This window comes from Hyperoodon ampullatus (genome assembly GCF_949752795.1).
Source record: "Hyperoodon ampullatus genome assembly, chromosome: X".
Lineage (NCBI taxonomy): Eukaryota > Metazoa > Chordata > Mammalia > Artiodactyla > Ziphiidae > Hyperoodon > Hyperoodon ampullatus.
The window spans coordinates 38,230,520-38,249,167 of record NC_136913.1 but is presented as its reverse complement, the minus strand read 5'-3'; the positions used below and the strand labels follow the sequence as shown (position 1 = coordinate 38,249,167).

Here is an 18,648-nt window from a genome sequence, read left to right as displayed (position 1 = left end):
CCTCCCACACATGGCATTTCCCAGGGTCCTCCTCTTCCCAGGGCCATCTCTGGAGGCAAACTGTTCCTTCCACCCTCCGCTGTAATTTTCACCCCCCCGCCCCCATCCTGCTCCCCTCTCCCCACACCAACCACCATCAAGCCCAGTAAACTAAACTCCCTTGCCTGGCAAGGCAATCTGGGCCACCCCAGTGTGGCACAGTCAGTCCATCTGGAGGACAAACACCACGTGCTGGGCCACGTTGAGCAAAAGACCAGAGCCCAGGAGAAACGGTGTCTTGTGGCCCGAGCTGCCCACCCCCCGGGAGGGAAGGCTGTCAGACAGCGAGGCGTTGACCGGCCCCTCAGTGGTATTGGCCGCCTCCGCCACCGGGGCCCTCGGGGCCAGCAGCTTGGAGAGGAGGCTGCTGAACCTGCTCACTGTGGTGGCCGCTGGCTCTGGGGACGGGCCTGGACTGGACGCGGTGAGGTTCAGCTCCTCAGGGTCCACACAGAGGCCGTCGGCGGAACGCCCAAAGGCCACCTGGCGGAGGTCCAGGCCAGCCACGGAGCCCGGGGAGGCGCACGGCACGTCCGCGGCGCGCCCAAAGCTCTCCATCCAGTCCTGCAGCCACTCCAGGCGACAGTCGCAGCGCCATGGGTTGCGGAAGAGGAAGAGGCGGCCCAAGAAGAAGCCGGGCTGGAAGGCTGCCCAGGCGAGCACGGTGAGATGGTTGCCGTTCAGATGCAGGGCCAGGAGGCCCGAGAGGTTCTGGAAGGCGCCCTCTTCCACGAAGGCGATGCGGTTGCGGTCCAAGTAGAGCAGCTCGAGCTCAGCCAGCTCGGCGAACCAGGCGTGCGCCACACGGCCCAGCGCGTTGCCGCCCAGGTTGAGCGTGCGCAGGCGACGGAGGCCGAGGAAGGCGTCGGCCGGCAGCGCAGCCAGTAGGTTGTCATTGAGCAGCAGGTGCTCCAGGGCGCTGCAGTCGCGGAAGGCGCCGCCGTGCACGGCACGGACGCGGTTGGCCTGCAGGCTGAGCGAGCGCAGGCGGCGCAGACCCAGCAGCGAGCTGGAGGCCACGGCCTCGATGCGGCTGCGCTCCAGGTGCGCATGCGTCAGGTTGGCTAGGCCGCGCAGAGCGCCGGGCACGCGGCGGAACAGGTTGTCGAAGGCGGCGAGCTCGCGTAGGGCGGGCAGCTCGGCCAGGAGGCGCTCGGGCACGCTGAAGAGGCGGCAGGCGGCCAGGTCAAGGCGCCGTAGGCGGCTGAGTGCGGCGAAGGTGCGTGCGTGCAGGTAGCGCAGATCGCCGTTGTGCGCCAGGCGCAGCTCGGCCAGGCGCGGCAGGCCCTTGAAGGCGCCAGGCGTGATGAAGGACAGGTTGTTGTGGCGCAGCGACAGGCGGCGCAGCGACGGCAGCGTGCCGAAGGCCCGCTCGCCCAGGAAGCGCAGGCCATTGCGGTCCAGGTCGATGGAGGCCGCCTCGCACGGGAACTCGGCCGGCACCCGCAAGAGGCCCGCGCGGTCGCAGCGCACCGAGCAGCCGCGCTCCGCGCTGCTGCAGACGCAGGCGGCCGGGCAGGCGCTCGCGCAGGCGTCCTCGGCGGCCCGGGCGCTGGGCAGGCCGAGGACCACCGCTGGCGGGGGCGGGGACGGGGACGGGGGAGAGGGGAGGGAGGAGAAAAAACAAAAAAGGAACAACTGTCAGCCACAGGATCGCCTCAGGTCCAATCCTACCCGTAAGCGTGGCAGAATGCGGCCATCCACCAAGTTCTCAAATGTCCCACAGAGCCCTGTCCTCCAAAGGACCTCGTTCCGCCTCCCAGACCTTACTCAGGTTTCCCCACCCATCACACCCTTCGCCTTTGCTCTCAAGTTCTGTTCATCAGCAAAACTCAGCTGGAATCCAGGCACCTGACCCAATCCTAAATCCCGCTTCCCACCACCTGTATCATGGCTTATGCTCTCCTAGACCGCGACCTAGAGGGCTTGTTGTCTGCATGCATAGAGGGACCTGGAGGGCATCACTGTGGCCTACGCTCTAGCCCTGCACTGCCTAGTACCTAGCCCCCAGCCACATGGGGCTGTTGAGCATTTGAAATGTGACTAGCCTGAACTGAGGTGTGCTCGCAGTGTAAAATACACACCAGATCCCAAAGACCTAGTACCAAAAAAAGGTGAACTATCTCATCAATAATTTTTATATTGCTTACATGTTGAAACGATATTTTAGATATATTGGGTTAGCGAAAATATTAAAATCAATGTCGATAGTTTCTTTTCACCTTTTTTATTGGGCTGCTTAGAGAATTTAAACATGTGTGGCTTGCATTATATTTCTATTGGTGCTGCTGTATTCCCTCCCACCGTAAGAATTCAGTTTTTGAGGGCTTCCCTGATGGTGCAGTGGTTAAGAATCCGCCTGCCAATGCAAGAGACACGGGTTCGAGCCCTGGTCCAGGAAGATCCCACATGCTGTGCAGCAACTAAGCCTGTGCGCCACAACTACTGAGCCTGCGAGCCACAACTACTGAGCCTGTGTGCCACAACTACTGAAGCCCACGCGCCCTAGACCCCGTGCTCTGCAACAAGAGAAGCCACCGCAATGAGAAGCCTGCGCATCGCAACAAAGAGTAGCCCCCACTCACGGCAACTAGAGAAAGCCCGTGTGCAGCAACGAAGACCCAGCACAGCCAAAAATAAATAAATTAAATACATTTTAAAAAATAATAATAATTCAATTTTTGAAAACCCCCACTGAGCAAATTAAGCCTCATTAAGAAGGGAGAATTAGGAAACAGGTTGGGAATGAAAGTAAAGCCTATCAATCTTTTTTTTTTTCTTTAAGTCACTATAATTAAGCCATAAGGACAGCATACTAAATAAACTATCGATGACCTTCTTACACATCTCAAAAATTACTTGTGGACACTGTGTGGTTAATTCCATTCACCAGTCTTCGCTCTCTAGAGCCTTTTTCCCATCATCAGGGGAAGGACTGGTGCTTATAAATTAATTTTGTTCTGAGCATTTGAATGGAGGATCAGATAAAGACTTCCAAAGCCCTCCAGGTGGCTTGCCACCTGCAGGAAAGCAGAATGGCATGGCCTGCTTCTGTATGGTAGCCAGAAGTCCCAAGCCCCATCTTCAGTTCCAATGGAAAAGGCAGGATGGAAGATGCACAAATTTTATTTTCTGGCCAGGAGCAGCTGGCAGGTGGAATGTGCTCCATCTGAAATTCCTGCAGAGGAGCAAAGGTACCCAGATGTAAAACCTGACCACTGCTATTCATAATTTCTACCTGTCCTCGACAGTACTCCCAAATTCCGGCAAACACCCTGGCTACTGTGCAGTCCCTCCCACTGTGTACACGTGATGCTGCCTTGCCTATCCAAGCCCTCGTGGGAACCTGAAGGTGTGGCCACACAAGGAGTGTGTATCAGTAGATCTGCTTGCTGCTGCCTCTGTAGGTTTGCTCAGCTTCCAATGTCTTTTCAGTACATCTGTTATGGACACTCATGTTTTTCTCAGTTTCTAGGAAGGGGATTCAGCCCTTTCAGCCTTGGCTGGAGAACACTCAGCCCTTTGAGGAACCCTTCAGTTGTAAACTGTAGCTAGTTCAAAATTCTGATGTTCCAGAGACTTAGCTTTTCTCTCTCCCTAAGAACTGTGAACTAGACACCAAGCTTCCAGCAAAGTTCTTGGACCCTGTGCTGGGCTTGGCTGTAAACGGGGCAGCTGCTGGGCGGGACAGACACCCTGTTAGAGAGACAGGGCCAAGAATGTAACCTTAACTCCAGGCATCAGCTGGACAGAGGCAGAACCTTCTTCTATTAACTCTTCCAAGTGGGTCAAGCAGAGGCATCAGATTTCCTTACAAATAGTCCTTCATTCTACTCTCTTCTCCTTTCTAATTAAGGGAAGTGCACTCTCAACCATATGACTCATGTTTCTGCTCCACAATAGCTAATATTGTTCCAGGCGCACTGTATGGCTCAGTAAGTATTTGCAGAATTAAATAGAATTGATGCCTTCCTCTGTAACAATCCCTGCTGGGGGATGTCATTTATTTTTAAAACTTTGTCAAGGAATTCATGGGATTATGACAGACAGGATACAACCAACTTGTTTGCATAATGCAAGAGATCAAAGTTTGGGCTCTTTGGCTGCCAGTTTTTTTTTTTTAATACATGCAACAGGGGTGGGGGTGAAGCTTTTTATTGTATATCTTTTTACCTTGTACATTTTGAGCCATGTGAATGTATTACCTATTTCACAAAATAGATTAAAGTGGTTTTTTTCACTCAAGATGTCACTATTAGAGACCTATTTTCAGCCTCTGAAACTTTGATAGCCATTAGGAACAATAACTAATTTACTGGACTATTTAGTGAAATTTAAATTAAATCAAGTAAATTCTCAGAACAGACAACCAAACTCCAGTATTGGTTTACCCAACATGAAGACTAAGTATATGCCTAGTGAGCCAGAAAAACAGGGCACCAAAGCAAAATTTTTATTTATTTATTTATTTATTTATGCCTGTGTTGGGTCTTCGTTGCTGTGCACTGGCTTCTCATTGCGGTGGCTTCTCTTGTGGCGGAGCACAGGCTCTAGGCACGCGGGCTTCAGTAGTTGTGGCACGCAGGTTCTAGAGCACAGGCTCAGTAGTTATGGCACACTGGCTTAGTTGCTCCGCAGCACGTGGGATCTTCCTGGACCAGGGCTCGGACCCATGACCCCTGCATTGGCAGGTGGATTCTTAACCACTGCGCCACCAGGGAAGTCCCCAAAACAAAATTTTAAAAAATAATAACATAGGGACTTCCCTGACGGTCCAGTGATTAAGACTCTGCACTTCCACTGCAGGGGGCGCGAGTTCAATCCCTGGTCGGGGAACTAAGATCCCCCATGCTATGAGGCGCCGCCAATTAGTTAATTAATTAAATTAAAGAATAATAACATTTGGGTGAGTTCTGCTTGCAATAATGGCAGAGTAGCTTGTATCAGACTAACATTTCTGCTGATTACTAGTGTCAACTCTGGAAAAATATTTTTTTAAAAATCATTTGAACACAACACTGTAAATCAACTGTACTTAAATTTTTTTAAAAAATCACTTGAAGGCACTGGAGAGAAACCTAAACAGGCCACCAGAGTAGATACGACCCTTAAATGAAAAGAAGCAAACTGAGAGGCACATTTAACTGGCTTTTCCTCTCAGGGCATTTTCAAGTCCACACTGCACATGGGCAGTAGAGCTCAAGCAGAAAGCAAGAGTCTTACTGGGCTGAGAAATTAGAGGTCAGAGTGTATAGCAGCAACAGTGGCTGGAAAACGAGGAGGGAAACCATAAGAAAGAGGGAGCCACAAAATTTGCTCACAAGCTCCCCTTAGATCTTTGTTTGAGTCCTAAAGTGCATGTATGTGGAGTGAGTCCAAGGAGCCAAGAACAGAACTCCAAGAGAACTAAACAGAGATTTCAGCAATTTCCCAGTAATGGGAAGCAGATTAAGAGTTCAAAGTCCACCAAGTTAGAAGCTCTTATAAAATACCTCGACCTTTCCATTGAAACCCTGGAGGGCCACACCTCAGGAGTAAAGACCATTTCCCAGGGCAAAGGGTAAAACGGAACTAGGCCTTCCCTAACAAAGACTGAAACCAAGCTTCCCCTGTATCAAGGGGATCTGCCAGTAGTTTAGCTGAAGGCCAGAAGGAAATTCAACACTCTTCAAAGGAAGATAAGAGGATCTAGAGTTTCTATAACTACAATCTACAATATCTGCTATACAATCAAATAATACTAGATATGTGAAGAAGAAGCAAAACACGACATTGCTCAAGAGGAAAAAAAATAGTTAACAGAAGCAGACACAGTGACAGCCCAGATGTTAGAATTACAAAACAAGGATTTATTATAATTATGTTTAGGAATTTATAGGAAAAGATGGATATAACGCATGAGGACATGGGGAATGTGAATTTTAGAAGTATGGGTCAATTAAAAAAAAAAGGTATGGAAACTGTGAATATGAACCAAGTAGAAATCTTAGTACTGAAATAATACCATATCTGAAATTTTTAAAAAAAATCACTGAATAAGAAAAACAGCAGACTAGACACAACAGAATAAATATTCATGAATTTGAAAGAAGTCAATAGTCAATTACCCAAAATGAAGCTCAGGGAGAAAAAAGATTGGAAAAAATATGATCAGAGCTTCAATGACCTATGGGACAACATCAAGCAATTAGACTAACATGCATGTATTTGCAGCCCCAGAGGAGAAAAGAGAGAGAATATGGCAAAAAAATAATTGAAGACAATTTCCAAAATTTGATTAAAAACACAAAGCTCAGCAAACCCCAACTAATATCACACATGTGCACACACACACATATTATCTAGGCACATCACAGTCAAACTGCTGAAAACCAAAGTAGAAAGAAAATTCTTTAAGGCATCCAAAGAAAAAAGACACATTACATAGAGTAAACATCAATTAAAAAGTGATGACTGATTTCGTATCAGAAACAGTGGAGGGCATAAGACAATAGAATTATGTCTTATAAGCTGCTGAAAGAAAAGCAAAATCTGGCAACCCAGAATTCTATATCCAATGGAAATATCTTCAAAAATGAAGTACAATAGAGATGCTTTCAGGATAACAAAATCTGAGAAAATGCATCTACATCAGATCTTCTGCACAACAAGAAATGAAGACATTGTTTAGCTTGAAGGAAAATGACACTAGATGAAAGTCAGATCTACAGGAAGGAATGAAGAGCAATGGAAATGGCAAATATGCCACTAAATATAAAAGACCTTAATTGCTTAACAGACAAGTGACTGTTGAAAGCAAAACTAGCAATGTGTTGTGGAATTTATAACATATGTAAATGAAAAATATGACAATAGCATAAAGAATGAGAAGAAGGGTAAACTAAATTGTACTCATAAGGATCTCGTGTTACACATGAAACTGTATAAGACTAATTCAAAGTAGACCACGATACAGACTTGATGTAAGGGGTATGCACCACCAGCATAACTGCGTGGGCCACAGAAACCATGCTGCAAGCCCATCTGGGTGCTGACTGCCTCATGATGCTTTTAAAAATGGGCATTGCAGTGGTGGTGTGGATCTCGTCAATTAAGTGGAGAATGGGGAAGCAAAGGCTTTTCCCCAAACCTTTAAGGTGGGTTTTTGTTTGGGGTGGGTTCCCCCCCCCCGGATTTTTACTTTTAAATCTTAAATGATATACTGCAGGCCTCAGGCATGACAGACAATGAGCAGGTGAAGAACCAATGTTCTTCATTGGTTCTTCATTGGAAAGTGTTCAAAAACTCCTGTGTTAGCTAACAAGCTTCTGAATGTATCACTGTAGTCCACAGAGAAGGCTGGGAAAGGTAGCAAGGAGATGCTGCATCAGCTACTGCAGACTTAAAACAAAGTTGGTGTCTCTTTGGACTTTAAAATTGTTCCTATGTAGCTTATTTTATTTTTGTTTAATCAAATAAACAAGAGGGTTTTTCCATGGGGGAAAAAAAGTAGACCATGATAAATTAAAGATGCATATTGAAATCCCTAGAAAATAAAAAAGAATCTCAACCCCTACCTCACAGCATACACAAAAACTTATTTTAGATGGACCAAAGACCTAAATGTAAAAGCTAAAACTATAAAGCTTCTTAAAGATAACACAGGAGAATATCTTTGTGACCTAGTGGTAGGCAAAGATTTCTTAGGGGAAAAAAAAAAAGCATTAACCATAAAGGAAAAAAGTAATAAATTAGATTCATCAAAATTTAAAAGTTCTCCTCTTTGAAAGACACTTGAGAGAATGAAAAAACAAGCCACAGACTGTGAGAAAATATCTGTATATTTTCTCTGTATATATCTCATAAATGACTTGTATTCAAAATTTCTAAAGAACTCTCAAAACTCAATAATAAGAAAACAGGCAACAAATTATAAATAATTTATTAAATAATAGTATTCAAATAAATATAAGTTTATAAATAAACTTATTTGATGATATTATTAAATAATAAACTATAAATAAATAAATCACCCAATTAATAAATGGGCAAAATATTAGAAGAAACACTTTACCAAAAAAGATATACAGGAGACAAATAAACACATGAAAAGATGGTCAACATTATTAGTTGTTAGGGAAATGCAAATTAAAATAGTCACCTATTAGAATGACTAAAATTAGAAAGACTGACCACACCAGGTGTTGGAGAGCATATAGAATAACTGGAACTCTCTTACTCTGCTGGTAGAAATGTCAAATGGTGCAACCATGTTGGAAACAATGTGGCAGTTTCTTTAAAAGTTAATCATGGGCTTCCCTGGTGGCGCAGTGGTTGAGAGTCCGCCTGCCGATGCAGGGGACACGGGTTCGTGCCCCAGTCCGGGAGGATCCCACGTGCCGCAGAGCGGCTGGGCCCGTGAGCCATGGCCGCTGAGCCTGCGCGTCCAGAGCCTGTGCTCTGCAGCGGGAGAGGCCACAACAGTGAGAGGCCCGCCTACCCCCAAAAAATAAAAAATAAAAAAAAGAATATATTAAGTAGCCATTAAGCACAAGAGAAGGTGCTCTACATCATTAGCCATTTGGGAAGTGCAAATTAAAACTACAGTGAGATTTCCCTACACACTCACTAGAATGGCTGACAACCCTAAATGCTGGTGAGGATGTAGAACAACGGGATTCTCTTACATTGTTGATGTGAGTGGAAAATAGTTCAATAACTTTGGGAAACTTTGACAGTATCTCTTAAAGCTAAACATATGAGTATGATTCAGCAATTCCATTCCTAGGTATTTACCCAAGAGAAATGAAAAAAAAAAAGTCCACATAAAGACTGTACAAGAAAGTTCACTGTGGCTTATTCAGAATAGACCAAAACAGGAAATTACTCAACAGCAGAGAAATAAATTACGATATAGCCATACAGTGGAATACCACTCAGCTATAAAAAGGAACAAACTATTGACACAACAAAAACATTACGGTGAGCAAAAGAGAGCTGACACAAGAGTACATACTATACGATTAAATGTACATGCAGTCCCAGAAGACAGCTGCTTGAAGTGGCTCTGGGAGCTCAACAGACATGGCCTGCAGATGTATTCCACCCCCAAAGACAGCAAATATGCACAGGGCAGAGTTTGGGAAGTATGGTACTATATGTTGTCCAGGTGATATAAGCATGTCTAATGCTAGTCAAATTAACCACAGTTTATGGGTTTCTTTTGCTCTTATAATAACCAACTTTTAATACGTATTTGCTAGGGGCTAAGCTTGCTATTCCATTTAATGACAACCCTGCAATGTAAGTATTCTTCTCTTCTACTCACAAAAAGAGGAAACTCGGGTTCAGGGTGGTTAAACACCACCAACCTTTGATTTTTGTCTTTCCAGTGTACTGTACTATCCCCCACCCCCCCAACCCTAGCCTTTCTGAGCTTCTGTTTCTTTAACTGTGAACTGAAGAGCCTGCACTTCCTGACCTTGGAGGGCCCTTCTGGCTCTCATTTTCCACAGTTGGACAGCAGCTGTTGCCAAGCACCACGTCTAAGAAAAAATACCCCACTCAAAACCCCATGTTTCTCTGCAGCCTCCTCCCAGCCACAGCTGTTTGGACTGCAGGTGAACTTTTTTTTTTGCGGTACGCAGTCCTCTCACTGTTGTGGCCTCTCCCGTTGCGGAGCACAGGCCCCGGACGCGCAGGCTCAGTGGCCATGGCTCACGGGCCCAGCCACTCCGCGGCATGTGGGATCTTCCCGGACCGGGGCACGAACCCATGTCCCCTGCATCGGCAGGCGGACTCTCAACCACTGTGCCACCAGGGAAGCCCAGGTGAACATTTGACCTAAGCAGAGCCAATCAGATTCATTCCTTCCCTGTGAACATGGAACAGGCAGCGAAATCATGTGAGCACCAACTGCTATATAGCATTGGGGCTGGGGTTTGTACCAAAGCCATGTATATAGGTCAAAGTCATCGGGGAGCCGGAGCCAAAGGCAAGGTAAGGAAACTGGTGTGCAGAGAGAGGAGTAGATTGGCCATGAGAATCACAGAAAAGGAGATCAGGGACAGTGGAAAGCTCCTGGCCAGCCCTTTAGTTCCCATAAGGCCCTGCTATAGCTATTTCTGTGACATTTCCCTGCTTCCATTTCAGAAACCCACTCAAACCATCTGGGCAGACCAGTGGATTTCTGTTCCTTGCAACCAAACCATCTCTGCTTGTAGTGGACATCTGATGCCTTTTCCGGCTACCCAGCTCCTTTTAAGTACTGTTCATACATTTAGGGAATTTCCTACATTATAAGTCCTGCCTCCTCAATACAGAAGCCAGAAACTCTCTTTTCTCAACTTCCCTTGCAGTTAGGGCCCAGGCATGTGACCTAGCTTTGCCTGTCAGAAGTAGGCGCCAGGCAGAAACCATTTTCTGGCCAGGATGGTGGCAGAGCGCATCTGGCTTCCAGGCTCCCATGGTGGAATTTCAGGCACCCAGCACCCAGCATGATGCCTGTGAACGGTCAGGTGTGTCCCCCAGTGGTGGTGGCCATGGGGTCTTTGCTGGAACTGCCCCACTACCTGATTTAGGCATTGCTCCGGGCAGTGAACCTCCAACCAGGAAGCCTGGGAACACCTAGCATCCCTGAATAAACCCCTTCTCATCTTCAGTGGCCTGGAGTGGGTTCTATGGCTTGCAGTGAGATTCCTGAGCAACATCCTAAGTAAGACAGGTTCCCGACAGGTTCCCGTAATCCCTTGAGTACCATCTCCTCCTTCTGGCCCCTCCCCCTTTCCCTGAGAACCTCATGAACTCTTCACCTTGAAAGAGAAAATGACTCAAATTCGAGACCAGGCAGCACCCCTCAACCAAAAGGAAGCTCTTTGCCATTCATTGGCAGGAAATATAGAAAATGGAATCAAAAATTGTTTAGGCCATCCCCAATTTTTCCAAATTCAAATGAAAAGCGGCCTCTCCTGGAATCAGAAGGGATCATTCCAAAGACAAATCTCCTTGGCTGTCCAGAGCTGAGTTCCATGGGAATCCCTTGGCCAAAAACACATTTACCAAATTAAAATAAAGATCACAGTTTGTGAGAAGAGAAGTCAAACTCATTGGCAGTTGCTTAGCAATTTATTTTCTCCCATCGGAATTTTTGGGAAGGCTCCATGTGGAAATCTGAAAAGGATTCAGTGCCTTTATTCCCAGCCTGAGGTAGGGAGGGGAAGATGAGAAATTCAGCAGGATGGGCCTCAGCTCAGCCTGCCTCTGTCATAGCTCCAGGATTCACATGTGGGGCTTTCCAGAGCATTCGGTCTGGAAACACTCCTCCTGAGGGTGTGGCCTCTCACGCTAAATCTCTCGTAAACTCTGATGACACTGCCTTTCCTCCCCTGCTCTCTCATACTGCTTTTTTTGTTGTTTTTTTTCTTTTGTTTCTCAGTTTCCTCATCTGTAATAGATGGACAATTATGAGGAACAAATGACTTGTAATACTTGAAACAGCTGTGAAAGCACTGGGCCAAGCTAACAGCAGATTCCATGAGCCACTGTTGTCACAAGATTAAATCTCACCAAGGGACCAGTACTTCAAGGACCATGTGAATATCTGCCCCAGAGTGGAAAGCAAAATACCAAGCGTCAGAATACTGAAGTTATTACTACAAGTAAACTACAAAGGAAGAATCTAGAATGGTTCTCTACCTGGGCTGCACATTAGAATCACCTAAGGAGCTTTTAACCAACTCACAACTCACCAGATTACATCAGAATCTTCAGGTGTGGAAGCAGGCATCAGTACTCTAAAAAGTTCCACAGGGAATTCCAATATATAGCCCAAGTCAAAAACCAAGGGTCGGGCTTCCCTGGTGGTGCAGTGGTTAAGAATCCTCCTGCCGGGGCTTCCCTGGTGGCGCAGTGGTTGAGAATCTGCCTGCCAATGCAGCGGACATGGGTTCAAGCCCTGGTCTGGGAAGATCCCACATGCCACGGAGCAGCTGGGCCCGTGCGCCACAACTACTGAGCCTGCGCTCCGCAACAAGAGAGGCCGCGACAAATAAATAAATAAAAATTAAAAAAAAAAAAGAATCCTCCTGCCAACACAGGGGACACAGGTTCAAGCCCTGGTCCTGGAAGATCCCACATGACTTGGAGCAACTAAGCCCATGCGCCACAACTACTGAGCCTGAACTCTAGAGCCCACGAGCCACAGCTACTGAGCCCCTGTGCCACAACTACTGAGGCCCGCGTGCCTAGAGCTCGTGCTCTGCAACAAGAGAAGCCACCGCAATGAGAAGCCTGCACACCACAGCAAAGAATAGCCCCCGTTCACCGCAACTAGAGAAAGCCTGTGCGCAGCAATGAAGACCCAACACAGCCAAAAATAAAAGAAATAAAAAAAGAAAATCCAATCCCCCCAAAAAAACCAGGGGTCTAGGTGGACCAACTTTATAAAGATGGGATTCGTCTGTTTGGTATCAAACACTACAGGGTGTAAAATAAAGTTATCGCATGCCCCAGCAATTCCACTCCTAGGTGAAAGTGGGTGTTCTAACAAATACTTGTACGCAAGCGTCCATAAGGCACTATTCACAATAGCCCAAAGATGGAAGCAACAAATGTTCAACAACAGGTAAATGGATAAACAAAACATGGTCTAGCTACACGGTGGAATATTAATCTGCCATAAAAAGTAATGAAGTATTGACACATGCTACAACGTGGCATGTGACAGTACTCAAAAACAGAACCTCAAAAACATTATGCTAGGGGAAAGCAGCCAGACACACAAGGCCACATATGATTCCATTTATATGATGTATCCAGAATAGGCAAATCCATGGAGAAAGAAAATGGATTAGTGGTTGCCTGGGGCTGACAGAAAGAAAAGAGTGAGTAGTGACTGCTTAATAGGTACCGGGTTTCCTTTTAGGATGTGAAAATGTCTTGGAACTAGATAGAGGGGATATATGCACAACATTGTGAATGTACTAAATGCCACCGAATTGTACACTTTAAACTGGTTAATGGTTAATCTTTTGTTAAGTGAATTTTACTTCAAACAACAACAAAAAAAAGGTACAAGGTGTCCCTGAATTGGGGCAAATACCAGAAATGGGTCCCTGCCTTTGTATTCTGGTCCAGTATACTGGCCAGCCCCCGAGCTGCAGGGAGGCAGCAATGGCCAGGCTCAGATGCCCGCACAATGATGTCTTTTTTTTAATTATATTTTTTTTGGAATGATATCTTAATGCAGACCAGCTGAGGGATTTCTCCGTAGGTCCTCAGCTTTTCGAGTATATGCTTTTGCCCCTTGAGGTTTGCTAGGAAAAGAGTTACTCATGGAGTTTCCAACCACAGACTGAGTTTGAAGTGTTTCTTCACCCTCATTGTTTTCAAAGAACTTGTGCCTCACGAAGCCAAAATAGCAAGGGAAAATGTGGTCCATTTTCTGATTTCAGCAAAATCTCTTCAGCCACTTTGGCTCTACAAGTCATTCCCCTCCCACTCTCGGTAAATGCTATCCCAATTACTCCTCAGACCAAGCCCCAGTGCCGGATTTTCAGAACCAAATGGGCTGAGGGAAGCAGAAATGCAGTGAGGGAGACCATTCCATGGCCTCTCATCTCACAGTGACCCCAGAACTTGCTTCTCACATCATGCAGGTATCTTCTGTGACAGAAAAGAAAGGCTCATGGGTTCACACTGCAGCTTTGCTGGCCAATGTGAATCATGGGGGCGGTGGAGAAATCAGTTGGTCTTCAGAGGGGTGGTCTGCTAATGGCCTCGCAGGCCCTGTGGATCTCGAGGTGGAGAGCTGTCCCATCTAAGGAGGAAAACACTAGGCCCCAGAAAGTCCTCCAGGTCTAAATACAACTGCTCCAAATTGGAAACAACTTAAGTGCTCAACAATAGGGTAATGGATAAACAAACCAGTACACCCAGGCAAGGGAAAACTACTTGGCAATCAAAAGGAAGCAGCTACTTATCTATGTAATGACGTCGATGAATCTAACCCACATACTGCCCAGCTCTCCACAGTGCCTGACTCTCAATAACGAGGGATTTGTCCTCCTTGGGGTGCAGCTCTCTCCCTACAACCTTCCTTTTTTTCTTTTAAGTCAAGTTGATTCAGGTATAATTTACTTACGATAAAACGTATCCATTTTAAGTGTACATAGTTCAGAAAGTATACCAAACATATGCACCCACATAACCCCCACCCCAATCACAATGTAGAATATTCCTACTACCCAGAAAGTTTCCTCAGGCCCCCTTTTTTTTTTTTTTTTTTTTGCGGTACGCGGGCCTCTCACTGTTGTGGCCTCTCCCGTTGCGGAGCACAGGCTCCGGACGCGCAGGCCCAGCGGCCATGGCTCACGGGCCCAGCCGCTCCGCGGCATGTGGGGTCTTCCCGGACCGGGGCACGAACCTGCGTCCCCTGCATCGGCAGGCGGACTCTCAACCACTGCGCCACCAGGGAAGCCCTCTCAGGCCCCTTTGACAGCAGTCCCCTCCCCATCCTCTGCTCCAGGTAACCAGTAATACAGTTTCCAAAGTATAGTCTTGCCTGTTCTAGAACTTCATGTAAATGAAATAAAATGGTTCTTTCAGTCAACATTGTGTTTGTGAGATTCATCAATGTTGCTCCGAAGATCAGTTGATGATTCCTTAGTATTGCTGAGCAGTGTTCCGTCGTATGGCTGTACCGCCATTTGCGTATTCAGTCACCTGCTGATGGACATTTGGATTGCTTCCAGTTTTCACCTATTGTGACTAAAGCTGACTAAAGTGACTAAAGTCACCTATAGTGACTAAGGACTTGGGTACAAGTCTTTTTGTGGACATGTGTTTTCATTTCCCATTTATCTAGGAGTGGGATTGCTGGCTCATATGGTAAATATATGTTGAACGACCCAAGAAACTGCTAAACAGTTCTCCACAGGGGCCGTGCCATTTTGCATTCCCACCAGCTGGAGAGTCCCAGTCACTCCACATCCTCACCAACAATTGCTATGGTCTTTTTGACTAGCCATCCTAGTGGGTGTGAGGTGGCATCTCATTGTGCTTTGGATTTGCATTCCCCCAATGACTACTGATGTGGAGCATCTTTTCATATGCTTATTAGCATTTTGCATATCTTCCTTGATGAAACAGCTATTCAAAAATGTTTGCCAATGGGTTGTCTTATGATTGGATTTGAAGTTTATATATATATATATATATATATATTTTTTAATGCAAGACCTTTATCAGGTATTGTCATGGTTCTAATCTGGGCAGCTTCACCCATTCAACAAGCAAACCCTTATTAAGAACTTAAGTAAGACTCTAGAGACAGGAGGCAAATAAGCCCCAAACCCTAGCCCTCATTAAAGACTCATGGTTTAGAGCAAGCCGATGGTGAAGACCCCTGTAAAGCAAGACAAGGAAGTGGGATATTGTGGACAGCAGGAAGACCCTGAAGGGGTTGCCATGGGGGAGGGGGGAGAGGAGAGGCATTTCCAGGAGACCCTCCTGTGGAGAATTTCTGTTTCAGTTTTGCCCTAGATTTACCCTGCTATGAGCCACCTCTGATTCCACCATGATCTTGTTTTGTCAGGCTGATTCAGTCATTTTTCTCTAGCTGGGGTGGTAGAGTCCTATCCCTGCCTGCTTCTCGGGAACACGTTGTCTGCAATCCTTGTGACTTGTAGTCAGAGTAATATTGTCTGTGCTGCTGAGTGCGTTTTAAATGAAAGCGCCAGGGGATGGTGGAGATGGTCATTAATTTTAAGTGCATCTATTATTAGCAAATGATGTCACCGCTCAGCTCTCCAATTTGTCACAAGAAGTCTGTCTGTATTTCGGGTCTCTGCAGCAGGGACAGTTCCTCTTTGGCAACATGCAGGCTATGAATACTGTCTGCTTTCTGTGAGGAACAGGAGAGCTTTGGGTACAGAATTAAAATAATGTTGGCTCTTCGAAGCAAACATTCTGTCCCAATGAGTCAATCAAACTTCATATCCTTTCTAGGTAGGAGAAATGGCAAGGAGCTGACTGTTTGTAATTATATAAATGTCAACCTCTGTCCTTTGGAGACTCCTGCAGCTAGGAAGTCATGTCCTATTTATCCATACTGTTCCCTGAGCCTTGTTCCAATTTTTTTTTTCTCATTTACTTATTGAGTCGGCCATTAAAGAATGTAAGTTTCTCAAGGACAAAGGCTATGCAATTATCTCTCTCATGATATCCCTAGAGTGTACTGAAGGTACAGTGTGTACCTGTTGATTCCTTGAAAACAGCAAGTTCTACTTTTTAAAGGTGGAATTAAAGAATAAGAAAATTCTATTACTACCGTTCTTAGAATTATCTGGCAACATTTTCTCTGCCAGCATGGCATAGAGAGGTCTATTATGTGGGTCGTTATGACCTCAAATAATTATACATTCACCTGAGGGTCAGAAGAACAGAGTCTGTGTAAATTGCTTACTGCAGAACTTAACAAGGGATTTTGCCTTGGGCTATCTCGGTTGGGTTGGAACAGCTGGAGCTGTAGAGGTGTGGAAAAAAATTGGGGATGTCTTCTTATTATGTTAAAACCCATATAACAATAGGACCAAAAAACTTGGAAAAAATTCCTAAACATCCATAATCACATAATTCCAACATGATATTTTTCATGTCATCTTCCTCCTTTAGGAAGATGATTTCTTTAAGGGATTTTTTAACGAAATGAGCTTAAAATAATGTGATTAGAAAACCACTATAGTTTTTGGTAATTACACCAATAAATTCATATCTGAAATTAGAATAAGAAAACCACCAAGAGTTTACTTCATATATTTGGCTCAGGAGTTTTGTTTTTAAAACAAACAAAAAACCAAAAACACCCCCCCTCCCCGACCTGCTGTTTTCTTTAACTCTCTGTACCCTCCCCCATGATCGCACATTCAGTGAAACCTAATCAGAAGTATTGGTGTCCAGGTACAGCTTTCATGGAAGCCACCTGAAGCCCACACTTCTTGGGTAGAAGCCCTGTGGTTTCCATGCATGTTCTAGCATCTTCTACTGACTTCCCAACCCCCTCACCCACTGGCAGGTGTCTGCTAGGGGAAGGAAGGAGGGGGCCTTGGAACTCACCATGCAGCAGCAGGAACAGCATCCCGCAGCTTTTCACGCACCTGGTGGCTTAGAACCACCCAGCTGTGGAATCCCTACCTAAGGGGAGAGAGCACAGGTCACCGGGTGCCCAGGAGGGGGTCCCTTGACAACCAGGTCACTCAGGCCCCTCTCTATACCTCCACTTCCTCCTGAATGCCCTACCTTTCCCCCTTCTTCTCTGCATGCATTTCTCCCCATCACCTTGGTGCTGGGTTAGGAAAAACCAGTAACAACAGCCAACCAGATGCTCCCCCCAAACTGACAGCTTGGATGTGTTTGGAAATCCTTCGTCAGCAGCAACTCACATGGACTCACTGACAACCCAGCAAGGAAATGGACAGAGAGGAAACCTCTGCAGAGAAGCATTAGTGAATAGTCCCCAAATGTTGCTTACCATCCTGGGGCTCTGCCTGATACTGCTCCTCCTCCAAGGTGCCCTTCAGCTCTCCCAGCCCATCCATCTCCCAAGTCAAGCAGCCACAGATGCTAAAAATGATTCGACAGAGAAGGAAAGTGGGGGCAGGGAGGATGGTGAGCCGGGGCAGAGGAGAAATAGTTGCTTATGCAGGTTTGAGTGCCTGTTTTTCTTTCTCTAGATTTAATGGCAGGAAAATCCTGTATCAGATGAGGATTAACAGAGATGAGAGAATGTGTCTGCCTTTCGAATCACCAAAGCCAGTGACAGATTTTGCTGACACACCAATCAGCTTTATTCCCAGGCCTCAGCTTCTCCATCTGCCTGGCCCCTTTCTCTCCTTAAACCTGCCGCAGACCCCGCCTCCTGCCCTGACCCCAGCCCCAAGCAATGTGCAGCCAGAAATTGGCTTCCTGCCACCCACATAGCATTATCAGCATTTTCAACAAGGACATGTCATATAACTTGGAGAGCTGGGGAAGGGACAAAACAGCTTAAAATAATGATGTTTTCCCGAAATGCAGGCTGCTGCTTTCCCTTCTCTGTGGAGTAGTTGAAGGCGGATGATCCAAAAACAGACTGAAGGTGGCTTTTCACTATCACGAGGCTTGGAGTCCCGGCTTTGGGGTCAAGGCCATACTTGCCACCCCATAAGGCAGCAGGTCCGTGGGCCATTTTCAGAACCTGGCTGAGATTTCTCAAACCCATCAGGACTCAGAGTGTGGCCTCAGACCAGCAGCAGCCTCTGGGAGCTGGTTAGGAAGGGGGATGTCTCAGCACCCCTACCCCAACCCCACACCCCTGGAATCAGCATCTGCATTTTTAACAAGACTCCTATGCTCCCTAAAGTGGAAAGCCCTGGTTTAGGGGAGTGATGAAGGGGGTCTGCTCAACGTGGTGGCAGCAGTTCGGCTGCCCTCACATTCTTCTGGGCCCAGCAGATCCACCGGGCCTGGCTATAGGGTCTGGCCCTCAGCTCTGCTCGAGCAAGCTCCCAGGTATCCATGGCAACCTGCTGCATCCTGGCTGTCATGGCCTTGGTGTGCCAGTGCTGATGGGCCAGGAGTCCCATCCCACAAAGA

At 46.5% G+C, this 18,648-nt stretch overlaps 1 protein-coding gene across 1 annotated transcript; it reads right to left on the bottom strand.

Moving 5' to 3' along the window:
• Window positions 1-201: 201 nt before the first annotated feature.
• Window positions 202-17,612, bottom strand: NYX (nyctalopin; the record flags this gene model as incomplete). Its single annotated transcript, XM_079727998.1, has 3 exons — window positions 202-1,613; window positions 3,278-3,385; window positions 17,546-17,612. The coding sequence occupies 3 exons, from the start codon at window positions 17,610-17,612 to the stop codon at window positions 202-204; spliced, it is 1,587 nt and encodes a 528-aa protein (XP_079584124.1).
• Window positions 17,613-18,648: the final 1,036 nt, after the last annotated feature.